Raw genomic sequence first — 15,000 nt, 5'->3', positions numbered from 1 at the left:
GAAGAAGAAGAAGATGATGATGATGATTATGATGATGATGATGATGTTGGTGAAAAAGAAGAACAGGAAAAAGAACAAGAACAAGAAGAAGAAGATGATGATGATTATAAAGAAGAAGAGCAGGAACAAGAATAACAACAACAAGAACAAAAAGAAGAACAACAAGAAGAAGATGAAAAAGTAGAACAACAAGAAGAAGATGAAAAAGTAGAAGAGGAACAAGAAGAAGATGAAAAAGTAGAAGAGGAACAAGAAGAAGAAGAAAAAGAAGAAGAAGAAGAAGAGGAACAAGAAGAAGAGGAACAAGAAGAAGATGAAAAAGAAGAAGAGGAACAAGAAGAAGAAGAAGAGGAACAAGAAGAAGGAGAAGAAGAGGAACAAGAAGAAGATGAAAAAGAAGAAGAGGAACAAGAAGAAGAAGAAAAAGAAGAAGAAGAAGAAGAGGAACAAGAAGAAGAAGAGGAACAAGAAGAAGAAGAGGAACAAGAAGAAGATGAAAAAGAAGAAGAGGAACAAGAAGAAGAAGAAGAGGAACAAGAAGAAGAAGAGGAACAAGAAGAAGATGAAAAAGAAGAAGAGGAACAAGAAGAAGAAGAAGAGGAACAAGAAGAAGGAGAAGAGGAACAAGAAAAAGAAGAAGAGGAACAAGAAGAAGAAGAAGAGGAAGAAGAAGAAGGAGAAAAAGAAGAAGAAGAAGAGGAACAAGAAGAAGAAGAAGAAGAGGAACAAGAAGAAGAAGAGGAACAAGAAGAAGATGAAAAAGAAGAAGAGGAACAAGAAGAAGAAGAAGAAGAGGAACAAGAAGAAGGAGAAGAAGAGGAACAAGAAGAAGAAGAAGAAGAGGAACAAGAAGAAGAAGAAGAGGAACAAGAAGAAGAAGAAGAAGAGGAACAAGAAGAAGAAGAGGAACAAGAAGAAGATGAAAAAGAAGAAGAGGAACAAGAAGAAGAAGAAGAGGAACGAGAAGAAGAAGAAGAAGAGGAACAAGAAGAAGAAGAGAAGAATAAGAAGACCGGAGGAAAACATACAACTGGTCAGTGTCCAAGTCCTTCACATTGCAGATCTTCCCACCAGCCCAGAACCTGCAAGATGAAAATAGTATATTTAATCCAAAATACGCACATGGAGCATTTGATAGACAAATCACATTTTTTTTTTGTTGAAAATGCTCACGCTACATGGATACTTAGGTAACCGAGCAAACAAGTATAGCTAGAGACGATTTTACAGACCAAAATTTTACTATCCTGCATAAACATGCTGACATAAACAAACTGTCAACTGAATGAATGAAAATGAAGGAAGGAAGGAAGGAAGGAAGGAAGGAATAGAAAAATACACAACTAAACAATCAGTCAATCAGTCAGTATGTGTAGTCTACTGTCACAGCTTACTTTGTTTCCAGTTCGACTGTTCTGACTGTTGGAATCACTGATAAGGTGAAGAAATCACTGAATAGACGAATAAATAAATGAATGGATAAATAAATAGCTGAATGAATAAACGAATAAATAAAGACAAAATATATGAATAAACGGATGAATTAACAAGTAAATGAATCATGCAATGATAAAATAATCGATGAATAGACAGATAATGGAATGAATGAATGAATCAACCAATCAATTAATGGGAAAAAGATGACTAGCTAAATAGAGGAATTAATATATTAATCAATGAATAAAGTGTGGAAGGAAGGAAGGGAGGAAGACAATGTATAGCGAGTGACTCACTGGAGCAGTTTTTTGGGTTTCTTTGTTGTTGTTTTCAGTGGTTTTGGGGGGGAGGAGAGGGGGAGGGGAGCGGGGGGGGGGGGGGGGGTGTTTCTTTGGTTTAGGTTTTGTTTTCTTTCGTTCGTCCGTTCTGACTTGTAAATAAATAATGAACAAGTTAGTATTCCATGAATTCATAGATACACACAGAAAGGAAGGAACAGATAAATAAATAAATAAATGAAGAAAGAAAGAAACAAAGAAAAAAACAACAACAAGCAATTAAAGCAAAGAAGGAAAAATCATTACCCTCACAAAACTGTGGAGTGGAGTGATGGCTTAGAGGTAACGCGTCCGCCTAGGAAGCGAGAGAATCTGAGCGCGCTGGTTCGAATCACGGCTGAACCACCGATATTTTCTCCCCCTCCACTAGACCTTGAGTGGTGGTCTGGACGCTAGTCATTCGGATGAGACGATAAACCGAGGTCCCGTGTGCAGCATGCACTTAGCGCACGTAAAAGAACCCACGGCAACAAAAGGGTTGTTTCTGGCAAAATTCTGAAGAAAAATCCACTTCGATAGGAAAAACAAATAAAACTGCACGCAGGAAAAAATACAAAAAAAATGGGTGGCGCTGTAGTGTAGCGACGCGCTCTCCCTGGGGAGAGCAGCCCGAATTTCACACAGAGAAATCTGTTGTGATAAAAAGAAATACAAATACAAAACTAACTTGACCAGGAGGATTTTCTAGTTCGGCAGCTCTGTGCTGTTTAGGGATTTTATTTACCAAAGACGTAGAGCACGACATTAAAAAAAAAAAAAAATAAAAAAAATAAAACGAACAGCAAACAACAAAATAAATACACAGGGAAGAAGAGAAGACACAGAGAAAACGGCCACAACTCACTTGACAATGCAAACAAACAAACAAACGAAAAACAAACAAAATAGATACATAGTGAAGAAGATATGAAGACACAAGAAGGGCCACAACTCACTTGACGATACAAACAAACAAACAAACGAAAAACAAACAATTAACGAAATAATACATAGGGAAGAAGGTATGAAGACACAAGAACGACCACGACTCACTTGACGATACAAACAAACAAACGAAAAACAAACAAGATAGATACATAGGGAAGAGGATATGAAGACACAAGAAGGGCCACAACCCACTTGACAATGCAAACAAACAAACGAAAAACAAACAATTAACGAAATAAATACATAGGGAAGAAGATATGAAGACACAAGAACGACCACAACTCACTTGACGATACAAACAAACAAACAAACGAAAAACAAACAAAATAAATACATAGGGAAGAGGAGGATGAAGACAAAAGAAGGGCCACAACTCACTTGACAATCTTCTCCTGGACGTTGCTCTGGCTGATGGAGTTACTGCCGTACCGAGATGTGAAGAGACGAGCATCGGAAGTCAGGATGGTCCCTGGACATTGTTACACTCACAGGATACAGCCTTCTGCAGGCCCTCACATCACATGGTATAGTCACTTCCTGTCGTTTTCTTTGTCTTCAGTGTTATGTGTGTGATTGGAGGAAGGGGGGGGGAGGAGGTGGGGGCTTGGGGGGGACTCTCTTTCTTTATGTCTGTCTGTCTGTATTTGTTCCTCTGTGTGTGTGTGTGTGTGTGTGTGTGTGTGTGTGTGTGTGTGTGTGTGTGTGTGTGTTTCTCTCTGTGTCTCCGTCTCTCTTTGTCACTTATCTCTTTTTTTTCTTTCAATCTTCCTGGCTCTATCTTTTCCCCCATTCTCTACCCCTCTCCCTCTCCCCTCTCTCTCTCTCTCTCTCTCTCTCTCTCTCTCTCTCTCTCTCACACACACACACACACACATAGGCACACACACACACACACACACACACACACACACACACACACACACACACACACACACACACACACACACACACACACACACACACACACACTTTTAAAAATCAAGTCAATAAGTTACTTGGTTTGCTATCATTTTTCCCTGAAAAAAAAAGTTGTAAATAAATTGATGGGGGATCATTCAAAAGATGAAGACGGGAAGACAGACTGGATGTTCGAATAAAATCACATTTGTGGATATACTGCTGGTAAACGTTAAGGTAATGAATAGGTAGAGAGAGAGAGAGAGAGCGACAGACAGACAGACAGACAGACAGACAGACAGACTCACCAGGTGTGCCAGATCGTGGGGTCAAGGTGTGGATCTTGGGAGTGACTGAATCCGACACCTGAAAACATCATACCTGTAGTTATCCCCTCCCACCTGTCATCACATCACATCACATCACATCACATCTGTCATCACATCACATCACATCACATCACATCACATCACATCACATCACACCTGTAGTTATCCCCTCCCACCTGTCATCACATCACATCACATCACATCACATCACATCACACCACATCACATCACATCACACCTGTAGTTATCCCATCCCACCTGTCATCACATCACATCACACCACACCACATCACACCACACTTGTAGTTATCCCCTCCCACCACATTACACCTGTTGTTATTTGAACTGTAGGAATTCTCTCTCTCTCTCTCTCTCTCTCTCTCTCTCTCTCTCTCTCTCTCTCTCTCTCTCTCTCTCTCTCTCTCTCTATCTCTCTCTCTCTCCATACACACACACACACACATACACACACACACACACACACACACACACACACACACACACACACACACACACACACACATATATATATATATATATATATATATATATATATATATATATATATATATATATATATATATAACAGACACATATAATGATCATAAACTTGCGTGCACCTTGCAGAACAGAACTTATCCAGTGATCACAATACAGGCAATAATACCACTGAGGACGACTGGCCAGCAACATACCGTGAAAACACATTTCTTGGGATCGCCTTTGGAGCAGTAGTCCGTCACTTCCGTCCCGTTCACAATCACCTTCACTGGGTACACCCCTTCCGGCATGCGCCTGCAAATTACAACACACACATACACACGTATCAACACACATACACACACATATACGCACGCACGCAAGTACACGCACAAGCCAACGTTCGCACGCACGCACGCAAACACACACATACACACCAACGCACGCACGCAAAACATATCACAAACAGTCGCAGATACACGCACTCACAAAATATTCCAAACTCAGAATTCTCTGTTGCAGCTAAGCTAGTTTCAACAAGAACTTGCAATATATATATATATATATATATATATATATATATATATATATATATATATATATATATATATATATATATCTGCATTTTCGAGTGCTTTAATGTCCGCGATCAACAAATGTGCCTTCTGGTGTATACAGCACGTGCTCACAGCTTATTGCTGTTGCTTGTTTTGTTGTGTTTGGTTTCTAGTGTCCATAATATCTCTGATGGGTTTTACGACAAGTAAATGAGTTCTGAGTTCACACACACACACACACACACACACACACACACACACACACACACACACACACACACACACACACACACACACACACAGAGTGTACCTGGTATAGCAGGTGGCGGTGATGTTAGTGACGCCATCCACGTGCAGGTCACATGGGTACTCAGAGCTCGCCACGTAGGTGTATGTTCCTACGTCAGGTCTGTTCTGCAGGTCGTAGCTGTCCGCGAAACCTGACGGAACGGTACAGAGATGAGGCATGTTGTGGGTTTGTTTCTCTGTCATTGTCCCGACAGGAAGGAATTCTTCTTCTTCTTCTTCGTTCGTGGGATGCAACTCCCACGTTCACTCGTATGTACACGAGTGGGCTGTTTACGTGAATGACTGTTTTATCCCCGCCAAGAAGGCAGCCATACTTCGTTTACGGGAGTGTGCATGCTGAGTATGTTCTTGTTTCCATAACCCACCGAACGCTGACATGGATTACAGGATCTTTAACGTGCGAAGGGGGTTCAGGTACAAGCAGGTCTGCACATATGTTGACCTGGGAGATCAGGAAAAATCTCCATCCTTTACCCAACAGACGCCGTTACCGAGATTCGAACCCGGGACCCTCAGATGGAAAGTCCATCGCTTTAACCACTTGGCTTTTGCGCCCGTCACATGAAAGGAAACTGACTGACTGAAACCATTTATTTCACATTAACATTTTGTTGAACTGATATTTTAACAATCATTTGAATTCACATTTACTGAGCAACACAGAGGAAATGAAATTTGAAAAATAAATAAATAAATAAATAAATAAAACGAAACATATTTGATGAATCAATTCACCAAGAGAGAGAGGGCTAGGAGCGTAATTTTTAATAGTTAACGAATAATAAAGGGTAGTAACTCTCTCTCTCCACTGTACACAATGTACACAACTTCAAGTCAATGCAGCTTATGTGAGGGAATACCTGGGTTTGTTGGGGGGTTGGGGTGGGGCGGGGGGGGGGGGGGGGGTAGAAGGAGACACATCTTCAAGTCAGTGCTGTTCATGCTACCGAGTCAGGTAGCACACAGGTAAATAAAAGGAAGAAGCGTCTGGAACTGTTCCGATGTACCTTTTATATTTACCTGTGTGCTAGATGAATATGGAGCATAAGCAGCATTGACTTAGTTGTGTACCTTGTGTATGGAGAGAGTTACCACTCTTTAATGTTTGTTTATGTTTAGTTTCAAAGCGTGAGGAACTATGCATGTGTTCCATGATGTGTTGGTGTGGTGTGGTGTTGTGTGGTGTGGTGTGGTGTGGTGTGGTGTGATGTGATGTGGTGTGGGGTGATATGGTGTGGGCGGTTTGGTGTGATGTGGTGTGGTGTGATATGGTGTGGTGAGATGTGTTGTGATGTGGTGTGATATGGTGTGGTTTGGTGTGGTGTAATATGGTGTGGTGCGGTTTGGTGTGATGTGGCGTGGTGTGATATGGTGTGGTTTAGTGTGGTGTGGTGTGATATGGTGTGGTTTGGTGTGGTGTGGTATGATATGGCGTGGCGTGGTGTGGTGCAATATGGTGTGGTGAGATGTGTTGTGATGTGGTGTGATATGGTGTGGTGTGGTGTGGTGTGGTATGGTGTGGCGTGCTGTGGTGCAATATGGTGTGGTGAGATGTGTTGTGATGTATTGTGGTATGGTGTGGTGTGGTGTGATGTATTGTGATATGGTGTGGTTTGGTGTGGTGTGGTTTGGTGTGGTGTGGTGTGGTGTGGTGCGGTGTGGTGTGGTGTGGTGTGGTATGGTGTGGTGTGGTGTGGTGAGATGCGTTGTGGTATGGTGTGGTTTGGTGTGGTGTGGTTTGGTGTGGTGTGATATGGTGTGGCGTGGTGTGGTGTAATATGGTGTGGTGAGATGTGTTGTGATGTAGTGTGGTGTGGTGTGGTGTAGTGTGGTGTGGTGTGGTGTGGTGAGATGTGTTGTGGTATGGTGTAATGTATTGTGGTGTGGTGTGGTGTGGTGTGGTGTGCTGTGCTGTGCTGTGCTGTGCTGTGCCACTCACCTTCCCCCAGAACGGTCAGTCGGACGCCGCCATTACGACTTCCTATCATCGGGGTGATCCCCGTGACCTTGGGTCCTGCAACACAGCACAGACATCAGGGTTACCTCCTCCTCTTCTGCTTCTTCGTTCGTGGGCTGCAGCTCCCACGTTCACTCGTATGTACTCGAGAGGGCTTGTACGTGTATCACCGTTTTTACCCCGCCATGTAGGCAGCCATACTCCGTTTTCCGGGGTGTGTATGCTGGGTATGTTCTTGTTTCCATTACCCACCGAACGCTCACATGGATTACAGGATCTTTAACGTGAGTATTTTGATCTTCTGCTTGCGTGCGTGTACACCCGAAGGGGGTTCAGGCACTAGCAGGTCTGCACATATGTTGAACTGGCAGATCGGACAAATCTCTATACTTTACCCAACAAGCACCGTTACCGAGATTCGAACCCGGTACCCTCAGACTGAATGTTCAACGCTTTAACCACTCGGCCATTGCGCCCGTCATCAGAGTTATTGATAACATGGAGTATGCCGGCAGAATGGTTCCGACCATTGTCTGTCAGTACAGTGTCCGTGAGGGTCTGGGTTCGAATCTGGCTCTCGCCCTTTCTCCCAAGTTGGACAGGAAAATCAAACTGTCAGGCTTCAGGAAGGACGGTGGCACAGTGGTTCTAACGCTCTAATGCCAACACTGTGTCTGCCAGGGTCCTGTTGTGAATCCAACACTGTGTCTGCCAGGGTCCTGTTGTGAATCCAACACTGTGTCTGCCAGGGTCCTGTTGGGAATCTCATTCTGCCAACACTGTGTCTGCCAGGGTCTTGTTGTGAATCCCATCCCGCTCTTGCCCTTTCTCCCAAGTGTGACTGGAAAACTCAGACTTAAGACTTAGCGTCTAGTCTTTCGGATGAGACGATAGACCGAGGTCCCGTGCGCAGCGCGCACTTGGCGCACTGAAAAAGAACCCAGGACAACAAAAAGTGTTGTCCTCTGGCAAAGAAACTCCAAAATAAATCCACTCTGACAGGTACACAAATGTACATGCATGCACTCAAAGACTGAAAGCCCGTTGGGTTATGCTGCTGTCCAGCAGATGAGGTGTAGCTTATATGGATTTGTCCGAACAGAGTGATGTCTCCTTGAGAAACTGAAACTGATTACTTGAATAGCGCCCTGACTCATTCAGAAACCAAGCTCTGTATGTATGACAGTCAGTCGTGTCCGAGTGTGACCATCAGAACAGCAGAGGAGGTAACTGCTGTCCGGACTGCCTAGGCTAGAATTTGATTTAGTGGAGAGTGTCTTGCCCAAGTTGCATCCCAACTCTCTCGGTCTACAGGGCTTTAGGACAATCGGCGTTGGGATGGTTCCTAAAGGCAAACTAGCGCCCAAGGCTGCAGCACTAGGAACCAGTGCAGTCTTGCCTCCTGGTTTGAGTCATAGTCCTTCACAAAAGGCTGAACTGTAAATGAATTCCCTTTCATGGGTAGAGCCGACTGACAGCTGCCTTTAGGCGCTCATCATTCGTTTCCTGTGTCATTCAAAAAGCTTCATTCGCGCGCGCACACACACACACACACACACACACACACACACTCCATCGTCTCATCCGAATGACCAGCGTCTGTTAGTGTTGTGTTGTGCTGTGATGTGCTGTACTGTGATGTGATGTGTCGTGTTGTGCTGTGCGGTACTGTGATGTGATGTGCTGTGTTGTGTTCTGCTGTGCTGTAATGTGATGTGATGTGATGTGCTGTACTGTGATGTGATGTGTCGTGTTGTGCTGTGCGGTACTGTGATGTGATGTGCTGTGATGTGTTGTGCTGTGCTGTAATGTGATGTGATGTGCTGTGATGTGTTCTGCTGTGCTGTAATGTGATGTGATGTGATGTGCTGTGTTGTGATGTGCTGTAATGTGATGTGATGTGATGTGTCGTGTTGTGTTCTGCTGTTTTGTGTTGAGTTATGCTGTGCTTTATTGTGCTGTGCTGCACTGTGCTGTTCTGCTCTGGGTTGTGTTGTGCTGTGCTGTAGTTGTAATGTAATATGTTGGGTTTGATATCCATCTATCTATCTATCTGTCTATCTATCTATCTATCCATCACCTCTCAATTATTTAGGTGTATCAATTTGACATTGATCCACACGGTTATGCGTTTTGTTTATTGTTGTACGTTTTTGTTTATGCAATTACATACTTATCTATTTTCATACTTTATTATTTACATATTTATATATTCATCAATCAGTCAATCTATCTATCTATCTATCTGTCTGCCTGTCTGTCTGTTTATTTATTCATATTTTGGTGAGATAATGAAAGAAGTGGGTTTGTATGGTTTTGTCAACAGTAGCTTCCCTTGTACCAGTGACGTCTGTGGTACTTGGTGATATGCACGCTTTGTTGCTTTGGTTGACTTCAGTGATCTAGAAACGAAATTCATTCTCTCTCTCTCTCTCTCTCTCTCTCTCTCTCTCTCTCTCTCTCTCTCTCTCTCTCTCTCTCTCTCCCTCTGTGTGTGTGTGTGTGTGTGTGTGTGTGTGTGTGTGTGTGTGTGTGTGTTTGTATGCGTGCGTGTGTGTGTGCGTGCGTGCGCACACATTGGTGTGTATCAAGAGATAACCCCACCCCCACCCCAAAAACACGTTTGAATGATAGCAATATGTTTGTAATTGATTCGGATGTTCCAGTTGATTCAGAGACGAGCAACACTTTATTTCAAAGAGTTTAACAATCACCAAGACATTTAAAAGCTTATCGGATCTCTCTCTCTCTCTCTCTCTCTCTCTCTCTCTCTCTCTCTCTCTCTCTCTCTCTCTCTCTCTCTCTCTCTCTCTTTGATTTACCGACATTATTTGCTTTATTCATTGATAAATTTGCTTTCTTTCATCCAGTACATTTGGCGCTGCAACTTAGAATTAATCCCTTGACATATGGGCTGTAGTGAGGCCAATGCCAATAAAATAAATAAATAAATAAACGTCTGCTTCGTCTCCCTTTCTTCATTGAACAATGTTCCACTTTTCCCAGCACTGCAGAAAGTTCTTTCTCCTCAGTTGAAAAGGGTCAGTACATTTATTCCAAGTGCTTGAGGTCAAGTCCGAGCGATTCGCTTGTCACTGGCTAGGTCCTGTAAACGCACAGCATCTAAAATAATAATAATGGTATTTATATAGCGCTGAATCTTGTGCAGAGACAAATCAAAGCGCTTTCGCACCAGTCATTCACACGCATGCATAACTCTAAAACTGGAGAAACTAAAGACAAGGAAGAGACAGGGAAGGGAGGCTATTTTGGGAAGAGGTGGGTTTTAAGGCCAGACTTGAAGAGCTGAGTGTGGAGACTTGACGAAGCGAAAGAGGAAGTTCATTCCAATTGCAAGGTCCAGAAACAGAGAAAGAACGGCGGCCAACAGTCGAGAGTTTGAATCTGGGTATGCGTAAACAGAGTGGATCCGATGCCGATCGTAGTGAGCGAGGTGGAGTGTAGAGGTGAAGGCAGCCACAGAGATAGGAAGTGGCAGTTTTGTGAATACATTTGTAACATGGAGTGCTGATCTTGTACTTTATTCTGTGTGAGACAGGGAGCCAGTGGAGATGTTGCAAAAGAAGAGTGAGTAAAACAAACCGTGTCCCCTTCTGCAGTGACTCACACTCTTGTCAAGATAAACTATGAGTCAGTCTTGTAAATTAGGACAATACTGCATAATTATCTACACTCTGATTATTTGAAGGCGAAGCCTGTATCGCTGATACTGACTCACATGTGCACCACAGTCATTACATAATGTTATTCTCAGTGGTGATGAGTTGATTTATCACGTGCTGAATGTGAACTGGGTTGAGAATAGAACCTTCTCTGCAAGGGGAAAAACAAAAGAAAAAAGTGCATTCCAACCAGTAAAATGAAATAAGATAAACAAAAATAAATAAATAAAAACACGTCCCTCCCGTTTTTTGTCTTCGTTCTCGTCCAGCTTGTAGACCTGTGGTCCTTTCCTCCCCCACCACCCAGCCCCCACCCCTCACTCCTACCCACACCCTGTCCCACAATTCAGACATCAACCCTCAGAGTGATGACAGCCACACGATGGATATCGTCAGCTTCTGTGAACCTTCACTGCCTTCCCCGGAGCTTTGATGTGTCACGTGCTTGTCGTCAAGGGCAACCCACACTGACGTATGAAGCGTGCACGTGACGACCGATGATGCGTGTCCAATCACCGATTAGCTTCGTCATGCTTCGGCTTTTTCTTGTTGGTGTTTTTTTGGTTGTCTTTGTTGTTGTTTTTGTTGTTGTTTGAGGGGGGTGGGGGATGCACACTAGGTCCCAGTCGGTCTGACCTCAGTTTTTGGCCTGAAAGCAATTAGTTCCAGCAACAAGGCCGCCATCACTCGATACGAACTGAACACACACACGATTAAAAGAAAAGAAAAGAAAAAGCTGAGGAATGGGGGTGGTGGAGGGGGGGGGGGGGGTATGAGGGAACAGTTTAGCATGTCAACGTGAAGACGCTTTGCTTGGTGTGTTTTCTAAAGGACCTCCGAACTGAGGCCACTACCACGACCCAACCGCTCCTTGCTGGGCAGAGAACCCAGTTCCACCTGAAGGGCTTTGAACAAAGGGTGTCAACTCTTCACAGGGGTGGGGGGGAGGGTGTTCATCATCTTCACCGTAGTCTTTATAGGCCAGTGACCGTATGAAGCCCCCACATCCCCCACGCTCACCTCCCCCCCCCCCCCCCCAACCCCCCCCCCTTCACCGCCAATCCTTTTTATGTATGTTTAGCAATTGTTTTAAGTCAGCACTTCAGTGCGAAATATCGCATATCTACCACCAGTTGTACACACACTAAGCAGTATTGATTCTTCATGATATGTCCTGACCACACAGAGACTGTCTCGTTAGCTGATATCCTTCAACATCAAAGGTGGAATTAGCGTACCTACTGAACCACGAGGGTGATGGGTTTTTTTGGGTTTTTTTTTCAGAGCTGAAATGGTATGGCACGGATCTCACAATACACGCTTGGTTTAATGGGCATTGAACAAAAACTTAAGAGAACGGCATCAAACAGTCTCATCCCTGCAAGTTGAAATGCGAGACGTTCTGGTGCCACATGCTATCTGTATCTTTGTCCCTGTTGTACTGAGAAAGGCTGCAAGGGGGATTTTAACAGAGTTCAGTGCCTAGCCTTAAAAAAGATTTCCAAAGTCCACACTGATGCCAAATGCTTTGAAACACTCTTGATTAACGCAAAGCAAACTTCTGATCAGATCACTTGTTCTACCTGGCCGTGCAATGAGGGAATGTCCTTACTTTCCTCACCTCAAGTGGTGCTTTTCAACTATCTTCAGACTGGCTTGAAGCCCAGCTGACTGCAAAGAACCGTGTCAGATCGGGGAGTCAAACAAGCCTGCTGTGTCCACAGGTAGATCAGGGGGTGGGGGGGGGTTGGGGGGTGGGGAAGATTATCAGGGGGGTGAGACAACAAGCCTGCTGTGTCCACAGGTAGATCAGGGGGTGGGGGGGGGGGGGAAGGTGATCAGGGGGTTAGACAACAAGCCTGCTGTGTCCACAGGTAGATCAGGGGGTGGGGGGGGGAAGGTGATCAGGGGGGGGGGGGTGAGACAACAAGCCTTCTGTGTCCACAGGTAGATCAGGGGGTGGGGGGGAAGGTGATCAGGGGGTGAGACAACAAGCCTGCTGTGTCCACAGGTAGATCAGGGGGGGGGGGAAGGTGATCAGGGGGGTTAGACAACAAGCCTGCTGTGTCCACAGGTAGATCAGGGGGTGGGGGGGGAAGGTGATCAGGGGGGGGGTGAGACATCAAGCCTGCTGTGTCCACAGGTAGATCAGGGGGTGGGGGGGAAGGTGATCAGGGGGTGAGACAACAAGCCTGCTGTGTCCACAGGTAGATCAGGGGGGGGGGGGGGGAAGGTGATCAGGGGGGTTAGACAACAAGCCTGCTGTGTCCACAGGTAGATCAGGGGGTGGGGGGGGGGAAGGTGATCAGGGGGGTTAGACAACAAGCCTGCTGTGTCCACAGGTAGATCAGGGGGTGGGGGGGGGGGAAGGTGATCAGGGGATGAGACAAGAAGCCTGCTGTGTCCACAGGTAGATCAGGGGGTGGGGGGGGGGGGAAGGTGATCAGGGGATGAGACAACAAGCCTGCTGTGTCCACAGGTAGATCAGGGGGTGGGGGGGGGGCAAGGTGATCAGGGGGATGAGACAACAAGCCTGCTGTGTCCACAGGTAGATCAGGGGGTGGGGGGGGGAAGGTGATCAGGGGATGAGACAACAAGCCTGCTGTGTCCACAGGTAGATCAGGGGGTGGGGTGGGGGGGAAGGTGATCAGGGGGTGAGACAAGAAGCCTGCTGTGTCCACAGGTAGATCAGGGGGGGCGGGGGGGGGGGGGGCAAGGTGATCAGGGGGATGAGACAACAAGCCTGCTGTGTCCACAGGTAGATCAGGGGGTGGGGGGTGGGGAAGGTGATCAGGGGGATGAGACAACAAGCCTGCTGTGTCCACAGGTGGGGCAGGGGGTGGGGGAGATTATCAGGGGGGTGAGAGCGAAGAAGGCAATAGCCCACAATGAGCGGAGTAGAGAGGAAAGGGGACCCTGTGGTTTACTTAAAAACAACAACAACAAACCGAAACAAACATAAAAAAAACAGCCTTTCACGCGGAATATTCATGCTTCTGTTTGTTTGTTTTTTGTTGTTGTTGTTTTTTTTCCACTGACCAGGTGTGGTAATTGTCTCCTCCGTGCAGTCATGGAGACTAGGTTTTGGCATATGCAGAAAATGCGAGCGAAGGGAAATAAATTCTGCAGTATTTCTGGCAGTGTCAACATGTGTCAATTTGCAGGGGTAAACACCGGTCGATGTTTAGTATATTTTACGCATTTTCCACGTCATTTGACAGGCAGGCCTGCTGAGGCTGAAAACTCTATAGGGTTAGTGGTTAACCCCTTCTTTGTCCAGACACAACCCGTGTTCTTTTTTTCAAACATTCTTTTTCTCTCTTTTTTTTTTATTCAAACAAAGGTTTACAGATAAAAAAAAAATAAAAATAAAAAAAAGTATGCATTAGGAGGTAAAGACATAATGATGTTCTAAGTATTGACAAGTCCACAACAACATAATGTAGGCAGAACACGATACCTATTCAAAACGATCCATAGTGTTCTCACACCTGTATTTTCTACAGAAGGTCTGGATCAGAGAGTTGACAGGGACCACACTGGTCTTTTTTTCCTCTGTTCCCATATAGGGTTTCTGAAATTCAAGAAAACTAATCAGGTTCAGGATTAAGTTGACGAGACGGGGAAGGGGGGTAAGGGGAAGTGGGAGGGGTGGGGTGGGGGGGGGGGGTTCGGTTAAGACGCAGTCAATACTATTCATTTCATCCATCAATCTTATGAGAGAGACAGACACAGACAGAATGAAAGAGAGATATAGCCAGAGACAGAGGCAGACAGAGAGAGAGAGAGAGAGAGAGAGAGAGAGGGTGGGGGAGAGAGTGTGTTTTTTGGTGTGTGTGTGTGTTTTTTTTGTGTGTGTGTTTTTGTTTTTTTTTGTTTGTTTTTTTGTATAATATGTAGGCATTAATATGATCAGAATCTGATTCATGTCATACAGTCTAATTGGGTTTACATATGTTCTAATTAATTTTGAGTTTCCGAAATTCAAGAAACCTGTCCGAGAGAAGAATTTACTGGAGAAGAAGACGCGGTAATTCAAAACACAGTAAATACCTTTTCCTCCATCAAGCTCAGGAGACTCATGGG

The 15,000-nt window shown here is 44.8% G+C and overlaps 1 protein-coding gene across 1 annotated transcript in view; it reads right to left on the bottom strand.

Moving 5' to 3' along the window:
* Window positions 1-15,000, bottom strand: part of LOC143277690 (fibrocystin-L-like) — a 132,119-nt gene that overhangs the window by 105,884 nt on the left and 11,235 nt on the right. Inside the window, exons 2-7 of the mRNA XM_076582610.1 lie at window positions 7,214-7,288; window positions 5,276-5,405; window positions 4,624-4,723; window positions 3,908-3,965; window positions 3,081-3,171; window positions 1,029-1,082 (exon numbers count right to left, since the gene is read on the bottom strand). Of these exons, the coding sequence (XP_076438725.1) occupies window positions 1,029-1,082; window positions 3,081-3,171; window positions 3,908-3,965; window positions 4,624-4,723; window positions 5,276-5,405; window positions 7,214-7,288 (508 nt within the window). The remainder of the gene's footprint in view (window positions 1-1,028; window positions 1,083-3,080; window positions 3,172-3,907; window positions 3,966-4,623; window positions 4,724-5,275; window positions 5,406-7,213; window positions 7,289-15,000) is intronic.

Source organism: Babylonia areolata, chromosome 34 (genome assembly GCF_041734735.1).
Source record: "Babylonia areolata isolate BAREFJ2019XMU chromosome 34, ASM4173473v1, whole genome shotgun sequence".
NCBI lineage: Eukaryota > Metazoa > Mollusca > Gastropoda > Neogastropoda > Buccinidae > Babylonia > Babylonia areolata.
This window is presented reverse-complemented; position numbering and strand designations above follow the sequence as displayed.